Genomic DNA, 16,214 nt, shown 5'->3' with positions numbered 1-16,214 from the left:
AAGCGCCCCGGATTGAACTTCACCTTAACCGTCTCCAGTGACGGCAAGTTCTAGGTAAACGTGAAAGGGGACACACGTATGTCCCTTTCGGCCACTGTATTCAAATATGGCGACGCAAGAGGGCAGCTTCCAGCAGACCGCGCCCTGCCTGTGTATATATAAAGAAATCATTCCAAGCCTATGAGAAAGCTTCCATTTGTATGTGAATTGCATTACACTTTAGTAAATATATATTTATGAAAGCAATAGTTGATATTTGCTAATAAACAACCACGTAAATTACACACTGTAACTTTAACTTTTCACTTTTGGGGGGTTTGGGGACTTCAGAATTGCACCTCTGCTTTTCGCAAATGATGTGGTTCTGTTGGCTTCATCACACCGTGACCTCCAGCATGCACTGGGTGGTTTGCAGCCAAGTGTGAAGCAATTGCGATGAGAGTCAGCACCTCCAAGTCTGAGGCCATGGTTCTCTGCTGGAAACCGGTGGATTGCCCTCTCTGGGTTGTGGTTACTTGTGGTTAGTTACTGCCTCAAGCGGGGGAGTTCAAGTAACTCAAGGTCTTGTTCACAAGTGAGGGTAGAATGGAGCGTGAGATGGATCTGCGGTTTGGTGCGGCTTCTGCAGTGATGCAGGCCCTGTGCCGGACCGTCGTGGTGAAGAGGGAGCTGAGCCAGAAGGCGAAGCTTTCGATTTACTGGTCCATCTACGTCCCAACCCTCACCTATGGTCATGAATTCTGGGTAGTGACCGAAAGATTGAGATCACAGATACAAGCGGCCGAAATTAGTTTTTTCCTTGAGGTCGCTGGGCTCAGCCTTAGAGATAGGGTGAAGAGTTCGGACATCTGGAGGGAGCTCGGAGTACAGCCGCTGCTCCTTCACGTCGAAAGGGGTCAGTTGAGGTGGGCGCCTCCTGTTAGAGGTGTTCTGGGCACGTCCCACTGGTAAGAGGCCCCAGTGCAGACCCAGAACATGCTGGAGGGATTATCTAATCTGGCCTGGGAACACCTTGGGGTCCCCCAGGAGGAGCTGGAAAGCGTAGCTGGGGAGAGGGACGTCTGGGGTGCTTTGCTTGACCTGCTACCCCCGTGACCTGGCCCCAGATAAACTGATGAAAATGGATGGATGGACGGACGCTTTTCACTCTTTGAAATTTGTTTACACAATGAACATTGTACAAATGCCATCTAAGGTAGTAAACAAGGTTAGTTTATGATGACTGTCCTACTAAAGAAAAACAAATAGATATTTACAGTACACCCTTTGTATTATACAGAACCCCAAAAGTCCAGACAGTTTTATCATTTATCTTTATTCACAATCACGTGTGCTTCCTAAATGGACACACTGATATCCCTGAAGTTTAACTGACTTGGTGTTATACTGTGATGATAAAGCGCTCCCTCAATTTTTTTGAGCAGTGTATAAAATGAGAAACCAAAGTGGCTTATATGAGTGTGCAATTTGTTAGCACCCGTATTGACATAGTTTTCGACCAGCCTATATACTTCAGCAGTAGTCCCATATTTCAGTTATGGCTTTTGGTTTTGGTGTGCCACCCCAACATTTTCAGTGGCCCCATCTGTTATCGTTCAAAGTTACCACTGCACTCTGACCCTCCTGGTGCGTAGTCCAAATAAATATCCAGAAAGAACAAAAATAGTTTGAGGATCGCGCACAGATATGTCCGTCAGCAGATAAAAAGTTTTTAATGAAGCCTTTCAAACAGCATAGGGGTGGCCCCATCTGGCCACCCCTATGAAAAACTTAAGGGGTAACCACTGGATCTGAAGACACCCTTCCCCTGCACTGAAACTGGATTTTCTGGATCATATTTCTTGTTTTCCACAACCTTCCTTGCATTTTCTTTCAACGCAGTGCCACATTCTGTTTGAACACCCACTATAAACTGGATGGTTCAGTTATTTCTGAGACAGTGATGGTTTTCATGCAGCACAAATGATTGATTGCTCATTGTTGGCTCACAAATCCCAAAGAAAATTCATCAGATAATGCTGCACTACCACATCAAATACAGTGTCCAGTGACTGCGTGGTGTCAGCATGCACTCTAAACATTTCACTCCCTCTTTCTTTGATGCATATCATGCAAAAAGTTGTTGATTTGTTTCAAATGATCAAGGAAGACACGATTCATACCTTATGTTTAATCTGTACCGACACACTGATGAAGACAACTCTGCCATAAGTTAATTCTGATCATAATCCAGGAACCATTACACAAACAATTTCCTCATACCAGACCATTTCCTGGTTGTTTGATTTCAAACAAAATGATCTTCCGTGTGGAAAACAGCCAAATAGAAAAGGGTTAGAGAGAGTGAAAGGCTGTTGGTATTTATTCACAGTCTTTGTGTGGAGAGACGAACACATTCACCATGTTGCTCTGTCTGCTGCTGCTGCTCGTCTGCAGCGCCCAGGCGAGTCATTTTTACGGGACAGTGATGACCTACTACCCAAACAACATGAACTCACCTGGATCTTTCACGGTATGTACAGTTTCCTTCTACTTCAATTGATTCACCTGTTGAAATTTGGCATTACAGAGGTGAAATAAATTTACATGATTAAGTTAATGAATGATTAATAGCATTAATGGGATGTGTCTGTAACTTAAATCCTAAGAATAAAATCACAAAGAGAATTCTCTGGACATTTTGGAAAACACTGTATAATATAGAGTTTAACGTTTTTCCCTTAAGAAGTACCTTTCCATGAAGTTCTTGTTGTAGCCGTATGGAATCTTAACCGCGTGATAATAATCCTGTTATACACGTCTTCAGAGAAGCATGTTTTCTAAAGTTAACATCCAAATAAACTTTTTTTTTTTTTGTCATGGATGTTATCATTAAAGCCATGACACCTGTTCACTGTGATACTGCAGGTGGTCCTTCGCTATAAGCTGACCTTCCACGAATGCACAACGAATGACCAGTGGGACTGCCTCAGTGGGGTCTGTGGGACCGAGAATACCGTGCTGAATGTTGTCTTGGACAATGGAGACTGGTGTCAGAGAGAGGGAATCATGACTCGAACAGTTTCCACTAATGCTCCGTTTCAGCTGCAGTGAGTGCACGGTGACAATGCAAATTACTGCCTTGTGGTTTTATGCCTCTGCGAACCAGTGTCTGTGACTGTCCAGACTCATATGAAGCCATGACAGTTGACTATGCTTTAAATATGGATGTTGCTGCAAAGGAGTAGTGTCACCAATTCAGTATCTGACCAAATCCCCAAACCCTTCTGTTCCTAGGATATGATGTTGAATAACGGCCAGCGAAGTGTTATTTGCAGAACATTATGATGTCACAGTGAAGTCAACATTTTACTTTTTAAGATACAGAATGTCATTACTTTTGCATCAAATTTGTCATAATAAGCATATGAATTCTTGAGCTTGGGCCAAAAACACGTATTGTGAGGTCAATGTGGTCTTGACCTTTGACTTTAGATGACCAAAATCTAATTAGTTTATTCTTGAGTCAAGTGGACGTTTGTGCCAAATTTTAAGAAATTTCCTCAAGGCGTTCTTAAGATATTGTGTTGGCGAGAACGAGACAAATGAGTTGACAGTGACCTCGAACTTTAACCTTTGACCACCAAAATCTAATTAGTTCATCACTGAGTCCAAGTGGACATTTGTGCCAGATTTGAAGAAATTCCCTCAAGGTGTTCTGGAGATGTCATGTTCACTTGAATGAGACGGAGCAAAGGTCACAGTGACCTTGACCTTAGAGCACCCATTTCTAATCAGTATATTCTTGAGTCTAAGGGTGCTTTCACACCTGCCCTGTTTGGTTCGGTTCAGTCGAGCATAAGTTTGTTTGCCCCCTCAGTGCGGTTCGTTTGGGCAGGTGTGAACACAGCAATCACACTCAGGTGCGTGCCAAAACAACCGGACTGAAACCTTCTTGAAGAGGTGGTCTCGGTCTGGTTACAAACGAACTCTGGTGCGGTTGGTTTGTGGTGAGAACATGTTCCGACCTGGATCTGAACCAACTGCAGTGACATGACACATTGTTTGGGTTAAACATGAGCATGTTACAGTCCTGGAGGATTATTAATGTGCACCTCCTCCTGTACTGCCTTAATATGCACATTCAGCACATCCAATGCATCAAAATATTGTTTTCTAGTTGGAGCCGCGCCTCGTTTTCAAACTGTATGGTTTGACTAAAATGAACAATGACAGCAATATAGTCCACGATGAGCAGCGCTAAAATCAACCTGCGTAGTTGTCCCTCCATTGTGACATTAGAAAGTGTCACATTTATCTTGCAAGTGTACTCTTCTTCAACGTTTGCTTTACTCCCAAAATACAATCAGTTCGGTGTTGAGTCCAAGTGGATGTTTGTGCCATAGAATTTCCTCAAGGCATTCCTTGGGTATCACGTTGACGAGAATGGGACAGATGGACGGACATAACACATAACACTTCCGGCCATGGCTATCACCCGTGCAGAGACATAAGTTACAAAATATTTCACTGAGTGCCAAAAATGTCATTTTCAAATTTTCACCAAAGGGTGAAAAAAGCAAAACCTCCTTAATCCCCAACAAGCAAGTAATGAATTCATTTAAATTAATCCCTGCATACATAGGCTAGTCTAGTAGCTTCATACAAAATGATTTAATAACACACTCTATATTAGGAGTTCATATCTTACAAGTTAACTGTACACACATGCAATACCTGGATTCACTCAGGTCCTGTGCAGCGCTGTAAAAATGGACTCTCTCATGATCTTTGAAGGTTGGACGGTGGTAACTGGATCAATAACATCAGAAATGGCATTGTAAATTGGAGAGCTGTGACTCTGGTGGACTTGAGAATCCGGTCAGACATCAACCAAGCCAACACGCCCCCCCAGACTACCATAATACCAGTTGTGAGGTAAGCTTCCTCACTGTTTGCTTCTTTTGTTAGTAATTATACACCGCATGTATTTAAACTACTCTGAGTTACACCACATTAAAAAAAAAATCAGACTCAGTGTGAATTTTATTTATTTTCTTTGTTTCCTTAAATTTGAACTTGTTTTGCTCAGAAAAAAAAGAAAACCTTCTTTGCCTTCTTTGTAGGAAAACACCTTTAAAGGGGAATTCTGCTGATTTGTGTTCAGGTTCAAGAAGCACTAGGCTTCCTGGTGCAAACATTGAGGAACAAATGAGTCAGGTTACATGCAGTGTCCGATTCCACAGAATGACAGTCACTAGACTGACATCTGATAATTAACAGATACCTTTGTCTAGACATAACTGATCCAGCAGCAGCAGCAGCGAGGTTGGCTGTCTGGTTCTTGCCTTACATGGAAATGAATGCACAATGTCAGTTTCTCTCCATCAGAGTTCCTTCAAACTGTGAGAGAGATTTCAGTCTGTTGGCGTTTGACCCTGATGGAGACAGTGTTGGATGCAGATATGGAACCACAGATTCAGAATGTAACCCCTGCACATCGCCATCTGTTCTCAGCCTCTCTTCTTCAGTGAGTGGTCAGAGTCCAAACACGCTGATGTGGATTAAAAGAGCAAAGAAATGAAAACTTATGGCTTAAAGTCAAACAAGACATAGAAGACAATGAATGATGATTTCGTTACCTGACAGAAAACACTTTGCTTATTTTGTCCTCTTGCAGTCCTGCACTCTGTCATTCAGCCCCACTAACAGCACCAATGAAGGTCCATATGTTGTACAGTTGGTCATGGAGGACTTTCCCAGGGAGATTATCGCTCTGACTCGCTCTGATGGGGTGCAGACCATCATAACGTCCAGCTTCGCTATGAGTAAACTACCTGTCCAGTTTGTTTTAAGGGGTAAGATAAGTTTCTATTAGAGGTAGAGCTAGATAACAAGAAAAATAATCTTATACAGACCCTTTTAGGGCCGACTCTCCACCACAGGGCTGCAGGCTGCATAGGAGTCTTAAAATGTCGTCTTGTTGTGTTATTTGGAGCCAGAATAGAGGGAGTCATGGCTAAGAATTTTATCACATACCAGCCGCCACTGCCCGTCAACAAAAACAAAGACAATTATGGTTAAATGTGGTAGATGCTCACATGTGCAGCGCACACTTCATATCAGGTTAGGGAAAAAGTATTTCCTGTTGTAGGAATGAATAACATTATGTGTATTAAGGGTTATCATGTCCACCTCATCAGAAACTTTTTAGCGCATTAGCTAACGTTAGCTTCGATAGCAAAACAAACTGGAGGAAACCGTTCAAGTGTCGTCCTCCTTTGTAAGATTGGCTTCCTGTGACATCATCCATCCACTGAGTGAGAGCATACGGGTTGGCTACTCAGATCCCGTTGAGTGAGTGTTTACTTTTTCAAGTAACACTCATTACGTCACGTCCCGGAGAGAGAGTGACCTGACATGGTGTGTTCGTAAATTCAGTCTGACGCTCTACACTAAAATGAGACCCCTGTTGGTCGAAGAAACAGAGCGTTATATATTTCTATATTTGAAATGATGAACGGTTAAGTTAATCGCACATTTGCTCCGCTCAGCGCTCCACTGCTCCATCTCCCCAGACAGAGTGCAGAGAGTGCGTTCTGTCACTCTGAGACTGCGGTGCTCTGGATAACCAAACGGCACATTAAGACAGCACTCCAAATTTCCGAATGGTCCAGTTTGTGTCAGAGTGTGTTCCTACACTCTGAGTATTTCGGAATGCACCACTCACGTCATCTTCCTCCATTGTCTAAAACAAGCCAACAGAACTTGCTAGCTAGTGCTAGCTAATGTCAGTGGAGAATTGTTTTGCCTCCAGCTAAGCCCCGCCCACCAAAAAACATCAGTCTGTTTACAGTAAAAGGGTCGATAGGCTTACACTTAGTTCTGACCTAAAAATTTTGTTCGGACAAGAGCGGTCCATGACTGCTAATATAGAGTAGGCTATTGACTGGATCACCATGTCACGTTAACAACACCAGTCACTTCCGGGTTGTTTTTTTTTATGGCGGAGATATGTGAAATCATCAAACTTGTTCATTTCTGTTGTCATTTTCAGCTATAACTGTAACGTATAAAGATAGCTGGAGGAAAAGCTCATGTCAATACTGTATGCTGCGGACACAATTTTGGTGGTACCAAAAATGTGTTGAGGTTAACGCCTGACCCTACGGAGTGGTGCAGGAACAAGTCCTAAAACGTTTTTACATGTCTTAAAAAGGCATTTGCTAAGAGGCTAAATGAGATTGTATCACGCTGAACACGGCTTTACAGCCTTATTGTGGTGGCAACAATAAGTCACATGACTGTATCGTACTTCATAGCCTAACATTAGCTTTTTACTTTCGACAATTTCATTTACGCTTCAAAAACAAAACAAAAGTGGCAGCAGTGGGGTCTATTGCTAACATTAAGCTAAATCCAAAACTCCAGCTCTGAGAGCAGCTAGCAAGGTTGTTTCAGTAGATATAGTAGATGTCAAGATATTTTACCGGATAAGTGAAACTCTTGACCTGCTGGTGGCACTAGAGGAAAAGTCACAGGGTCATTAAAGACATAGAATTCCTTCTCATTTCATGGCAATCAAACGGCTGATGAAATATTCTAGTTTGGACCAAAGTGGTGGACCCACTGATGGATGGACAAACTGACCAGCGTTGCCATCTTTAGAAAACTTTTAGCTTTTCTTCTCATTTCAGTGGACCCTGCGGTGCCATCCTGCACAGAGGGACTCTATCTGCCCAGGTTCCTGTCTCCGACCCCGGCCAACAGAGCTCAGCTGTTCACCCCTGCCAATCAGGCTCTGGAAATCAGCATCAATGCAGAGGCAAATAACTCCACGTAAGTTTAAAGCACAACAAATTTAAAGACCTTAGATGTCAAAATACCATAGGTTAATGGTGCAGAACTTACTCTGGTAGATTTTTCTCACATTAGGACATTAGTCAAATATACAGATGGTCTTCATTTGCCAAGGTTTTAAGGTGCACGATGAATCTGCTTTGTTGTTTGTGTAACTCCAACACTGGCCATGTTTACACCTGGTATTAACATGCATCTTTTGTGATCTGATTGCATGTGTACAACAACCAAATGCATTGTGATCCAGTCACTCAAAGCACTTGCCAAGGTGCACTAGGACACATTTGACCACATATATTTAGCTGTGTAAACAAATGTTAAAATGAGTTGGACAAAGTGTCACCAGCCATAATTTTGCCTTAAGGAAGGAGATGTAATGAATCTTGCCGACAACGTTATCTGTAGCTGTACCAATACAACCGCGAAGGTGACTAGCGTACATTCTAGCGAGCAGCTTGCGATATCGTAGATGTAATAACATTGCATGGGGCTGTTTGACCTTCTAGCATAAGTGACGTTGGTAGTGATGAAATCCAAACATAAGTGGTCAGCTGGAGACGCAGGATAGACACAGGTGTGAACACTTATGTATCTCGACTGTCCACTTGGGTTCAGATCACCGAAACGTGGTAATCCCAGGTATAAACAGGCTCACTGATGCATGAGACAAGTTTAACAAGTGTAGCAGAACCAGCTGTTAGGGCCAAAGTCGCAATGGCGTCATTTTATTAGCTGGAGGTAAAGCTGCCTCTCCACCACAGGGCTGTAGGCTACTTAGGAGTCTTAAAATGTGTTTGAATTGTTGTGTTATTGGGAGCCAGAATAGAAGGAGTCATGGCTCAAAACCAGCCGCCACTGCCCGTCAACAAAAACAAAGACAACTATGGTTAAATGTGATAAAACCAAAGGACTGGACGGAGGCCATCATCAAAAATGCTCACATGTGCAGCGCACACTTCATATCAGGTTTGGGAAAAAGTATTTCATGTCGTAGGGATGAATAACGTTATGTGTATTAAGGGTTATCATGTCCACCTCATCAGAAACTGGGGAGGGATTAAGAGGAATATTGGATTTCTCTGCAACGCTAACTTTTTAGCACATTAGCTAACGTTAGCTTTGATAGCAAAACAAACTGGAGGAAACAGTATAGGTGTTGTCGTCCTTTGTAAGACTGGCTTCCTGCAACATCATCCATCCACTCAGTGAGAGCATACAGGTCGGCCAGTCTGGTCCTGTTGGTCAGCATCACTTGCCGTACCGGAGAGTGAGTGACCCGACATGGTGCGTTCATAAATTCAGTCTGACGCTCTACACTAAAATGAGAGCCCTGCTGGTTAAAGAAACGGAGTGTTACATTTCTATATGAATTAACAAACAGTTAAGTTTATCACACATTTGCTCCACTCTGCGCTCTGCTGCTCCGTCTCCACGGACAGAGTGCCGAGAGTGCGGTGCTCTGGATAATCGAATGGTACAATCCAACAGTGCTAGGAATTTGTGAACGGTCCAGTCTGTGTCAGAGTAGGCTTTGGCAGTCAGAATGAGTATTTCTGAATGCACCACTTGCATCATCTTCCTCCATTGTCTAAACAAGCCAAGAGAACTTGCTAGCTAGCGCTAGCTAATGTCTGTGGAAAACTGTTTTGCCTCCAGCTAAGCCCCGCCCTCCAAAAACGTCATACTGTTTTAAGTAGTTAGTTTGCACTGTCAGAAGTAGTTTAGCTTAGATTTTTGAAGAGTAATACTGGTTGGACCACTTTAATGTAACAACAACAACAAAACAATCAGCAGCTCATGTGACTCATCAGAAATCAGCCAGCCATAGTGGCTGCTATGAAGGAAACACCTGTAAAAAGAAAGATGAGTCAGATGCCAGGTGGGAATTTTGATACATTCATGCTGTCACGGAAAACAGTTTTGCTTCATCTGTGGGTGGGGTAGCTTTGGAAATGCTCCTGTAACTTGCTAAACCTTTTCTCCCTCTGCCTTTTCAAGGATTTCTAAGCTGCTGTTCAGCGGGCCGCACAACATAATCAGTAATTCATTAGGAGCAGGACAATACATCTTAAGATGGACGCCGTCTGAGGCAGAGGATGGAGAGAGCCACCCCGTCTGTTTTATCGTCCAAGCAGAATTGAAGTCAGTCATGAACATTACTCATAATAATAACATGCAAGGAGGAAATGTAGAAGTACCAGAACTTTAAAAAAATGACGTGTTGGCTAAGGTTTATCAGTCACTTAAACTTACATCAAGATATATTACTGTACGTATTCAATATAGGTGAAAGAAAGATGTTTCTGCAAGAACAGGTTTCTAAAATTTCCTTAAAGAGAATGGGAAATGTTATCAGTCATCATTTGCTTTAATTTTTTACTTTTTCCTTACCCTCCTGAGACCCTGTGTCCACATACAAGGACATCATATTTGCGGTTAATTGGACCTTATACTTCATTCTACTTAACATAGTCCTGTTGTCCTCCTTCATGGACACTTTTTTGTGCCATCTAGTGGTAGTAAGAGCACAATACCCTCCTGAGACCCAAACTTTAGTTTGCTATGCCTTTTTATTTTCTCCTGAAAAAACAAAGTATAAAAAACCCCCACAAGTAGTGATTATAGTGGGCAGTGACTTCCTCCAGGCTGTAGAACATTTACCTAAAAGGTGAACTGTTACTTTAAAATGGCTCAGGGTTTAAACAAGACTGTCTGTCTTGAGATACCTTAAATAATTTATGACATTATTTTGTAAATGAGCTGCCAAACTGATTTATCTCCACAGTTCAGACAAATATGACTCAGAGCTTCGATGCATCATAGTGAGTGTTGGAAACGGTGAGTTGAACACTCCCTTGTTTTTAGGTGTTTGAAATTCCACTTCTGATTTCCTGGGTTGATAAGGTTCTCTTGTATTCTATTTTTTACTTTCCACTTCTGTTTACAGATTCATCAGTAACCACAACCAGTCAGCCAACAACTACAGCAGTAGCTACAACAAACATCACCACACCACAACCTACAACCACAGCTCTCCCAGCAACTACAAACATCACCACACCACAACCTACAACCACAGCTCCCCCAACTACAACAGACATCACCACACCACAACCTACAACCACAGCTCCCCCAACAACTACAAACATCACCACACCACAACCTACAACCACAGCTCCCCCAGCAACTACAAACATCACCACACCACAACCTACAACCACAGCTCTCCCAGCAACTACAAATATCACCACACCACAACCTACAACCACAGCTCCCCCAACTACAACAAACATCACCACACCACAACCTACAACCACAGCTCCCCCAACAACTACAACAAACATCACCACACCACAACCTACATCCACAGCTCTCCCAACAACTACAAACATCACCACACCACAACCTACAACCACAGCTCCCCCAACAACTACAAACATCACCACACCACAACCTACAACCACAGCTCCCCCAACAACTACAAACATCACCACACCACAACCTACAACCACAGCTCCCCCAACAACTACAACAAACATCACCACACCACAACCTACAACCACAGCTCCCCCAACAACTACAACAAACATCACCACACCACAACCTACATCCACAGCTCTCCCAACAACTACAAACATCACCACACCACAACCTACAACCACAGCTCCCCCAACAACTACAAACATCACCACACCACAACCTACAACCACAGCTCCCCCAACTACAAACATCACCACACCACAACCTACAACCACAGCTCTCCCAGCAACTACAAACATCACCACACCACAACCTACAACCACAGCTCCCCCAACTACAACAAACATCACCACACCACAACCTACAACCACAGCTCCCCCAGCAACTACAAACATCACCACACCACAACCTACAACCACAGCTCTCCCAGCAACTACAACAAACATCACCACACCACAACCTACAACCACAGCTCTCCCAGCAACTACAACAAACATCACCACACCACAACCTACAACCACAGCTCTCCCAGCAACTACAAATATCACCACACCACAACCTACAACCACAGCTCCCCCAACAACTACGACAAACATCACCACACCACAACCTACAACCACAGCTCCCCCAACAACTACAAACATCACCACACTACAACCTACAACCACAGCTCTCCCAACAACTACAAACATCACCACACTACAACCTACAACCACAGCTCCCCCAACAACTACAAACATCACCACACCACAACCTACAACCACAGCTCCCCCAACAACTACAAACATCACCACACCACAACCTACAACCACAGCTCCCCCAACAACTACAACAAACATCACCACACCACAACCTACAACCACAGCTCCCCCAACAACTACAACAAACATCACCACACCACAACCTACAACCACAGCTCCCCCAACAACTACAACAAACATCACCACACCACAACCTACAACCACAGCTCCCCCAACAACTACAAACATCACCACGCCACAACCTACAACCACAGCTCCCCCAACAACTACGACAAACATCACCACACCACAACCTACAACCACAGCTCCCCCAACTACAACAAACATCACCACACCACAACCTACAACCACAGCTCCCCCAACAACTACAACAAACATCACCACACTACAACCTACAACCACAGCTCCCCCAACAACTACAATAAACATCACCACACCACAACCTACAACCACAGCTCCCCCAACAACTACAACAAACATCACCACACCACAACCTACAACCACAGCTCCCCCAACAACTACAAACATCACCACGCCACAACCTACAACCACAGCTCCCCCAACAACGACGACAAACATCACCACACCACAACCTACAACCACAGCTCCCCCAACTACAACAAACATCACCACACCACAACCTACAACCACAGCTCCCCCAACAACTACAACAAACATCACCACACCACAACCTACAACCACAGCTCCCCCAACAACTACAACAAACATCACCACACTACAACCTACAACCACAGCTCCCCCAACAACTACAACAACCATCACCACACCACAACCCACAACCACAGCTCCCCCAACAACTACCACACCAACTACAACAACCATTACCACACCACAACCTACAACCACAACTCCTCCAACAACTACCACACCAACTACAACAACCATCACCACACCACAACCCACAACCACAGCTCCCCCAACAACTACCACACCAACTACAACAACCATTACCACACCACAACCTACAACCACAACTCCTCCAACAACTACCACACCAACTACCACAACCATCACCACACCACAACCCACAACCACAGCTCCCCCAACAACTACCACACCAACTACAACAACCATCACCACACCACAACCCACAACCACAGCTCCCCCAACAACTACCACACCAACTACCACAACCATCACCACACCACAACCCACAACCACAGCTCCCCCAACAACTACCACACCAACTACAACAACCATCACCACACCACAACCCACAACCACAGCTCTCCTAACAACTACAACAGCAAGTCCACCATCAGTTACCACACCTGATGTTTCTAACACAAGTGAGTACGACAAATGGTGATGTGTTACACCATGTCATCATCTCTAAATGGACAAATACAAAGCTAAATGAGGGAGCTATGTAGTGGTGTAGTTGGGGTTGTAGGCAGGTATACGGGTCATACCCACCTCCTTTTCTGGTCGTAAGCAACAAACCCACCCACCAGCCCAAAAGCCATTGGAATATAACAAGTGTACACCTACTTCCTCCTCAGTCCCCTACCCATCTACCTTGTAGTACACCCGCCTCATCAACTACCACTACACCACTGGACCTATGTGTGAACAACAGCTTTTCAGTGTCCTGAAAATGGATGATTTCGCCTTAGCGACTCTGTGCTGTAGTTTACTCATCCCTGCATCGGCCTGCATTGTAACATTTGCTCTCTGTGCTTCTAGATGTTGTAGCTCTGACAATGAGGCTTTCCTCTTCCATTCCACTGTCTGAGGACTTCATCAGGAGCACCATCATACAACAGGTCAGCCTTTTCTCATCTAATCAGAAATCAAAGCATGTCAAAGCATCAGATAACTACACCTATTGGAGCTAGTTCAAGGTTTGATTATTTGTTGGTGGCAGTCTGTTCTCACAAACTGTTAGTATGTTTTCCTACAAAATGAAATGTACCCAAAGCCATATCCGTACATATTCCACATATTTTGAAAGGCTACTAACACCTGACCAATGCACTGACGTGAGTAACCAAGGAAGCAGTTCTGAGTGGTCTTGCAAGGAGGAAGGTAGCTGTGGTGGATGGGTCACAAAAACCCGGACTTTCCCTTTGAGTTACATGTTCGGAACCATTTGTACCTATGTAAACTTGAGTGAACTACACCCCCATTTCTGCCTGTTCGTGAGGCTCTAATTGTAAGATATCATAGGAAATGTTGCGGGTGCATTTTTTGTAGGAAATCATACTAATCTCGCCACCAGACAATCAGAGATGTCCGCCTTCTGATAGTCTGGGGACACTCCTTTCTAAAGTGTGTTTAACACACCGGAGAAAATGGCCGGCAACAAAGCAACGCCTCTTGCATTTTTGAAAAGGACACGCCCTCCCGGAAATGTGCGCTCCCCCTTTTCTCGTCCGAGCTTGAAAATGGATGCCAAGAGATTTACCTCCGTTTTATCAAACGTGTGCTCAGTCTACAAGATTTTACACTTACAGCGACTTTGTTTAAAACTTTTAACGCAGTTGGACTATGTTTACGAGCACAAGAGTTCAGCGAGCCACGAAGGACCGCCCTGCAGATTTACTATTGGTTCTGCAACATAGGGAGTTTTTTTAAACTCTGAAATTGTATCCGCCCATCTAAACACAAAATCAGGGAGAAAGACATCAGTCTTTAGTTAAGCAAAGCGTCTAAAGACTGACTTGTGAGTCTAAAATCATACAAACCATTCTATGAGAATACAATGGTCGGTGCCGCTGTAGAATTTATAACGAATACATTAATAAGAAGCGCAGACCTCTGCCAAGGTCAATTAATCTTCGATGACATACAAATTAGCAATCACAAAGACTATATATGTCTGGATGTGGTTCCAAAACCATTATGTTGTGTTCACACCAAATGCAATGTGAATTTTAGCCAAAGACATGCCCCGCCCCCTGCTTCTAAGTGGTTTACCCTGACATTGTTACCCTAACCCTAACCAATCTCACTCCTCTTGCCTAAACCTAGCCAACCAGACCAACGAAGGCAACAAGTACTAATCAGAGGCTGAGTAGGGCAGGACCTATACATGCACAAAGTGGAAAGATGTCAGAGTAAGGGGGCTGCCTTGGTCAGGCGCCCCGAGTGGTTGGGGGCAGGCAGTGCCCAGGAGGTGAACTGGCACCTCTCCAGCCACCAGTCCAGGCTCCATATTTGGTCCGGATGGAGACTCAAACAGGCGACCCTCCGGTTCCCAACCCAGGTCCCTATGGACTGAGCTACTGCCGCCCCCTTTACTATGGTGGTAAAAAGAATTGGCACCTTGGAAGTTCCGATGATATGTTTGGGAGAGTGTGTAGTTTTGGAGCAGCTGGCCTTTGGGATGTTTGTTTTCTGGATAACAGGCTGTCGGACAAATGGGACATTTTTCGGACCATTGGGGTTTTGGGATAATGAGCTGTTGTAACGATTGGCAAGTCCCTGTGCAGACAACACCCTTCCACCAACTTTTATGAAAATCAGATTAGTAGTTTTTTATGCTGACAATCAAACATACCAAACCGAAAACTCCCTGGCACGCAACAAGGTTAGCTGCGAACGTGTGGTTTTTGAGTCAGTTTCAAGTATCATGAGCCAGCAAAAACTTCTGATGATTCAGAAGTATGATACAACATATCAGTGTTCCCACAGAGCCATCATATCTGATGCATGTTATGATCTTATCTCAGCAACACTTTGTTTTTCCTCTCCAGATAAAAGATGAACTGGTGAGACAAGGGCTGCCATCTGACACGACTGTCAACCTCGTGAGTAGCACGCAAGTGTAATTTACGACCACAGCAATCCCTGATGATTCAGCGTCAACATTTATTGACCCCTGGAGAGAAACGTTGTCAGCAGTTGCCTGTCATATTCAGAACAGCAAGTTCAGCAAACAGCTTTTCAAAAATATGTTTTCCTTGATTCTCAAAAAGATGAATACTTGTAAGATGAATTTCATTGATCCTTTTGTGGAGAGAGAACATAACATGAATATGTAAATGTATGTATTCCAGATTGGACATTCTTGATTAGTTATAATAACTTTATTTATATAGCATCTTTAAAAACAGAGTTTACAAAGTGCTTTGACTGTCGATTTATAATAAAGCCATCTTCACAAACAAA

General features: G+C 43.8%; 1 protein-coding gene across 2 annotated transcripts; it reads left to right on the top strand.

Annotated features, from left to right (window-relative positions):
• Nucleotides 1-2,206: 2,206 nt before the first annotated feature.
• Nucleotides 2,207-16,214, top strand: LOC125884195 (mucin-2-like). 2 transcript variants are annotated; one of them, XM_049569036.1, is made up of 11 exons: nt 2,207-2,512; nt 2,908-3,089; nt 4,777-4,917; nt 5,371-5,509; nt 5,660-5,837; nt 7,677-7,818; nt 9,838-9,981; nt 10,625-10,677; nt 10,787-13,390; nt 13,788-13,867; nt 15,800-16,214. In XM_049569036.1, the coding sequence occupies exons 1-11, from the start codon at nt 2,402-2,404 to the stop codon at nt 15,872-15,874; spliced, it is 3,849 nt and encodes a 1,282-aa protein (XP_049424993.1). In that variant the 5' UTR covers nt 2,207-2,401; the 3' UTR covers nt 15,875-16,214. The 2 variants fall into 2 exon arrangements, with proteins under 2 accessions (XP_049424993.1, XP_049424994.1); XM_049569037.1 differs by lacking the exons at nt 2,207-2,512; nt 2,908-3,089; nt 4,777-4,917; nt 5,371-5,509; nt 5,660-5,837 and adding an exon at nt 6,263-6,336.

The sequence above is a fragment of the Epinephelus fuscoguttatus genome, linkage group LG23 (genome assembly GCF_011397635.1).
Source record: "Epinephelus fuscoguttatus linkage group LG23, E.fuscoguttatus.final_Chr_v1".
NCBI lineage: Eukaryota > Metazoa > Chordata > Actinopteri > Perciformes > Serranidae > Epinephelus > Epinephelus fuscoguttatus.
Note: the sequence above shows the minus strand (reverse complement) of the source record. Positions and strands in the feature narration are given on the sequence as shown.